This window comes from Hipposideros armiger, unplaced genomic scaffold (assembly GCF_001890085.2).
Source record: "Hipposideros armiger isolate ML-2016 unplaced genomic scaffold, ASM189008v1 scaffold_552, whole genome shotgun sequence".
Lineage (NCBI taxonomy): Eukaryota > Metazoa > Chordata > Mammalia > Chiroptera > Hipposideridae > Hipposideros > Hipposideros armiger.
In genome coordinates, this window is record NW_017731902.1 from 1086694 (window position 1) to 1091632 (window position 4939).

General features: G+C 38.0%; 1 protein-coding gene across 1 annotated transcript in view; it reads left to right on the top strand.

Annotated features, from left to right (window-relative positions):
- Positions 1-1853: 1853 nt before the first annotated feature.
- NAAA (N-acylethanolamine acid amidase) overlaps positions 1854-4939 on the top strand; it is a 21494-nt gene continuing 18408 nt past the window's right edge. The window contains exons 1-2 of the mRNA XM_019623489.1: positions 1854-1982; positions 2189-2279. Of these exons, the coding sequence (XP_019479034.1) occupies positions 1854-1982; positions 2189-2279 (220 nt within the window). The remainder of the gene's footprint in view (positions 1983-2188; positions 2280-4939) is intronic.

The window sequence follows — 4939 nt, forward strand, 5'->3', positions numbered from 1 at the left end:
TTCTGAAAGGAGATCTGCTAAAATGTTGCAGTTTTTACTGAATGATGGAATAATGATTATTTTCATGCACTACTTTATGCTTTTCTCCATTACCTACAATGAGCAAGCATTCTTAGAAATAGACAAAGAAATAAATGCAATAAAAACAAATTATTTCAGCTGTTCTCTCTAGAACTCTGCCTAACTCACAGTTGTTTCTTCATTGTCTCTGCGTGCCCTGGAGCTCTCATGAGAAAGAGCCCATTGGTACGACTTGACTCTCAGTGCTCAGGTTATTATTACCAAATTTCAGAGTTTACACGTGGGTGTTGTCTTTCTGCTGAGGGCTCATAGCCAATAAATTGTTTCGCGAAATGAAGAACAAAATAATCTTATTCTTGGCTAGGGTTCATACTTTTAAAAGTATTTTCACACATAGGACTTCGTTCGATCCTCATGGCAACCTAGTGAGGCAGGCACAAGGCAACATTTTTTCCCCATTTTCCAGATGAAGGGGCCCCGGATCTTTCAGAGACAGGCTAGCCTGAAATCACAGCGGGGAGGTGTGGCAAAGGCAGGACCAAACCTGGCCTTCAGCCTCCAAATAGCTGTCTTCCCCAAATTCGGCCTTCCATGAATTTAAAGTCTCCTGCTGCAGCTAAGGGTTTGTTTGTGTTAGCTGACCTGGCAGAGACAATTGGAACGCACAGACATTTGGAAATAAAAGCAGTGTTTCAGAGCTGCAAGATAAAATATCTCATAAATTATAACTTGTAATGATTTATAATTATGTATTGGAAAATATCTTGGAAACTACAATGTGATTTCGAGTTTCATAACTTGAATTTGCTCAGCCCTTCAAGAGTGACACTAGCATGAGGGTCAGTGTATCATGGGGTTACTTTTTTCCCCCACATAATTACATTTTGTAATGGCTTTAGTAGCAAGGTAGAATTATTCCCATTTTGCTGCCATGAATGGAGATGGGGAGAATTCATGGAAGTCCCTCAGTGAGTTTAGGGGGAAAGGTCATTTATAAAGCAAAGGCCACTGCATTTTTCCTTTGTAGTTTAGCCACGTTAAATTCTTTTTACAACCAGATGAGGTTGAAATAAATAATTAAATGAGAAAGGCAAAAGACTTAAGATTCCATTTTCTAAGGAAAAAATGAACCTAGGCCTGCTTGCTCATTCCTCAAACTCTAAAAATATTAGTTAATCTTTATTGAATGGCATGAGCCAGGCACTGTTCAAAGTATCTCTTTAACAAATGAAAGCTGGTATCTGAAATAATTGATCGAGTTTGATTTTTCTCCAAAGGGTAATATAGTGGTGTGCTGAAATCATTGGAGTTCATGACCTTAATTTAAGGTGGGAGTGATTCCTACAACTCATGGGGTAATCATGAGGCTGAAATGAGAGATATAGATATGTAAAATATTTTTTCAAATATTTAAAATTGAAATATGATTATTATGGATAAACAGCCTCGCTTGTTTCCATTTCACTGAGCTTATAAGATACCTGATATTTATCGGTTACAATCAAGTGAACCCAAATTTTTAAATTGGAGCCCATATGTTACTTCTCGGATGGAACGTCTTAATCTTCTTTGTGTGGGAACCCCTTTGGTGAAACCTATTGATCCCTTCTCAGAATAATATTTTATAATATGAAAAATAACATGGGATTACAAAGAAAATCCATTAAAATGAAATACAGCCATTTCAGTATTATATTTGTTCTTAACACATTAAATAGTAAAATTTAGCAGTGGCTCTGATAACTACCATAATTTCAGGGTAGTGATAAGTGTGCATGATATTCTAAGATATGTATGTATAGCAAGCATATCAAGCTAGATATGATGCCATTATGTACGTGAAAATATCTGCAATATCTGCTGGTGACAGAGTCACAGACCCTGCTATGACAATGTGCTTGTTGCATGCATTCATCACAGAAGGAGTGAAATTTCAGTTAGAGTTTAGTGAAAATAAAGATGTACCTTTTTTTTCCTCCATCCAAGGTCACAGATCCACTGAATTCTTCCAAGGTTAAACTTTCTAGAAGGCTACTTCAGAGTTTTTATTCTATTATGTTGGAACTTATAAGAAAAAAAATATCCATGAAATTGTGGGGCAAATAGGTGATTTCAATGTATATTTTTGGTCTGAATGGTAAAATGATACATTATCTTTTGATTTCAGATTGCGTTCACAGGAACCACCTTTATTGGCTATGTAGGATTGTGGACTGGTCAGCGTCCACAGAAGTTTACAGTTTCTGGTGATGAACGAGGTAATCAAAATGAAGTCCTAAATGTTTTTAGCCATGTCCTTGTTAGTGTTACCCATATACTTCATTCACTCACCCAACACCTATTACACTACATGGCAGAGCCATGCATTCTAATGCTGGGAGACGGGCAGTGTGCATGTGAGCAATGAAGATGATTGCAGGTAGCGATTAGTGCTACCAAGAAAGTAAAACAGGAAGAAGCAATAGAGAATGAAGGAGGTGTGGGGGGTGCCTACCACTAGAGGGTCAGGGACGGCTTGACTCACATGATCCAGGAGCCAAGTCTGCAGAAGCTGGGGGAAGACCATCCTGATGGATTCCAGAAATAAAAGATAGTAGTGTGGTTACAGCATGAAGAAAGGAGCGGGTGACATGAGAGGTGCAGGGGAAGGCTGAGGCCATGGTGAGGGTCATGATGAGGAGTTTGGATTTTAAGGTCAATGGAAGCCCTTAAGGATTTTAGGCCAGGAAGTAAACAGATCTGATTTATATTTTTAACTATCACTTTGGCTGCTCTTTAGAGACTGAATTGTGTTGGGTTAAATGGAAGCAGAAGACTATTAGGAAGCTATTATAATAATCTAGAGGCTATATAAGGACATTCTACAGGCAAGATCTGTAAAGCCCTTTACCAGTTTACTGTGTACTTTCTCATAACTTTTCTCAATAGAGCCTCACAACAGTTCTGCTAGATAGGCAGTGTCACGTCCTGCGTGGCAAGGGCAAATGGGACACGAGAGGGGCGACGCAAATTGAATAAAGAGACAGAGACAGAAGTAAGATTTAAGAGCGAGACCAAAGGACTCAGCCTTCAGAGATAGACTGAGCCACCGAATCGGGTCGACACATGGTTTTTATTGATTATTTTCAAGGAAGTAAACTGCTATGCTGTGAGTCATTAACCGTGTATTCTTGTGNAAACCTTTTCCTCAAACTACTTCTCTCTGGCTGAGAGTTTTAAAAGGATCCTTTTCTTTTATTAGCTCTGTACAAGGAGTTCTAAAGGGGATAGGAAAAGTGCCAAGCCCCTGAAGAGTTAACTATTTTTCCAAGCAGACAAAACAAAACATTAGTGGAACACAATGGTTTAGTGCCATTGTACTTGCTCTGAGAAATTCATGGAAGCGAGAGGTGCATTCGAGCTAGCTTTGATAGATGTGCTAAATACACTACATACTGCCACACAGAGGAATAAGCAAAATTCATCTCTAGCTGAGCCCAGAATAGGCCAGTTTCAGATTTAGATTTAGGATGGAACTCTCCTTGAGTGTGTTTTTGATGCCATGGGTGCCGAGGGCAAAGGTCTAGCAATACTGAACACTGATAAATTGTGTCCGGCTGTGTTTTCATCTTGAATTGTGAAGCCGTTTTCTTGTACAAGGATTACATAGCACATGTGTGCATTGTAAGGAAGAATAACTCTTTTATATTAAGCACTTATTTTAAAAGTGAAAAGCTCATTTTCTTATTTTTCTCATTCATTTCTGTTGGACCTTCCCCTTTACTCAGATTCTGCACCAGCATTGTTGCTCAAGACTCCAGGGGCCACATTTACCATGGCCGGAATCTGGATTATCCGTTTGGGGATTTCTTACGCAAGCTGACTGTGGATGTGCAGTTCTTAAAGAATGGGCAGGTATGGTCCTTACAGCATAAGATTCAGAAATCAGAGACTTGTGAACCCAAGTTGGCAATCATTAGGACGGCATGCTACTTAAGTGTATTACCAGTTTAAGATACAAAACACATCAAACTCCTGGAAAAACAAAGCCAGAAGAGAGGTTTACATCAATTATGCAGGTAGAAAGAAGTGTCATTTATTATTATTAAGCATCTATTTAAAGAGGTCAATTCATTTTCCTTAGGGGACTCTCTATGGGGGTATGAGCAGTCGTCCACTTATGCCAAGTCAACTCTTCCCTCTGTTTTCCCATGTTCAGGCTGTTTCTGGAATAGGTAGGGGCTACGTAGTGTAATGGCTGGGAACACCCAACGTTGGACTGTCCTGGGTTTGGATCCTGCTTCTGTCACTTAGTTCCTTTGGGAACCTGGGAAATCACGTAAACCCATTTTGCAGACTACAGCTCAGAGAGGTTAAGAATTACCTTATGGAGATAGTTATAAAGGTTAAATGAAGTCATCTATACAAAGCATGTAAATATATATATATATATATATATATACATATATATATATATATATATATATATATATAATATATATATGTATATATATACACAAAGGTAGATGCTTGATAAATAGTGGCCAAATAATAAATGGTCCTTTGTATGACTGACCCACACCACTCTCTTATGAATGATCTCCAAAAAAAATTTATACTTAGATCATTTTAATTTCATCATAGTCCCTTTAAAAGTACAATCTAATATGTACAATCTAATTTTATTATCACATTTCTATGTAAATGTTTAGAGAGACTGCATTCATCAATGTTTATTGAGTACAAAGCATGTTTTTGCAGAGAAACAGAATAGAGACTTCAAAAGCCAGATTTGGCTTTGGGCTTTGGGATCATTGTTTAAAGACAAAGAGTGTATTTCGCTTGTTCTTTGAATTTAGGGGTTGAGTGACAAATACTCCAAAGTCATTTACTAAATGCTCATTTGGTCATCTGTTTTTACAAGCAAAAACTTTCTCTC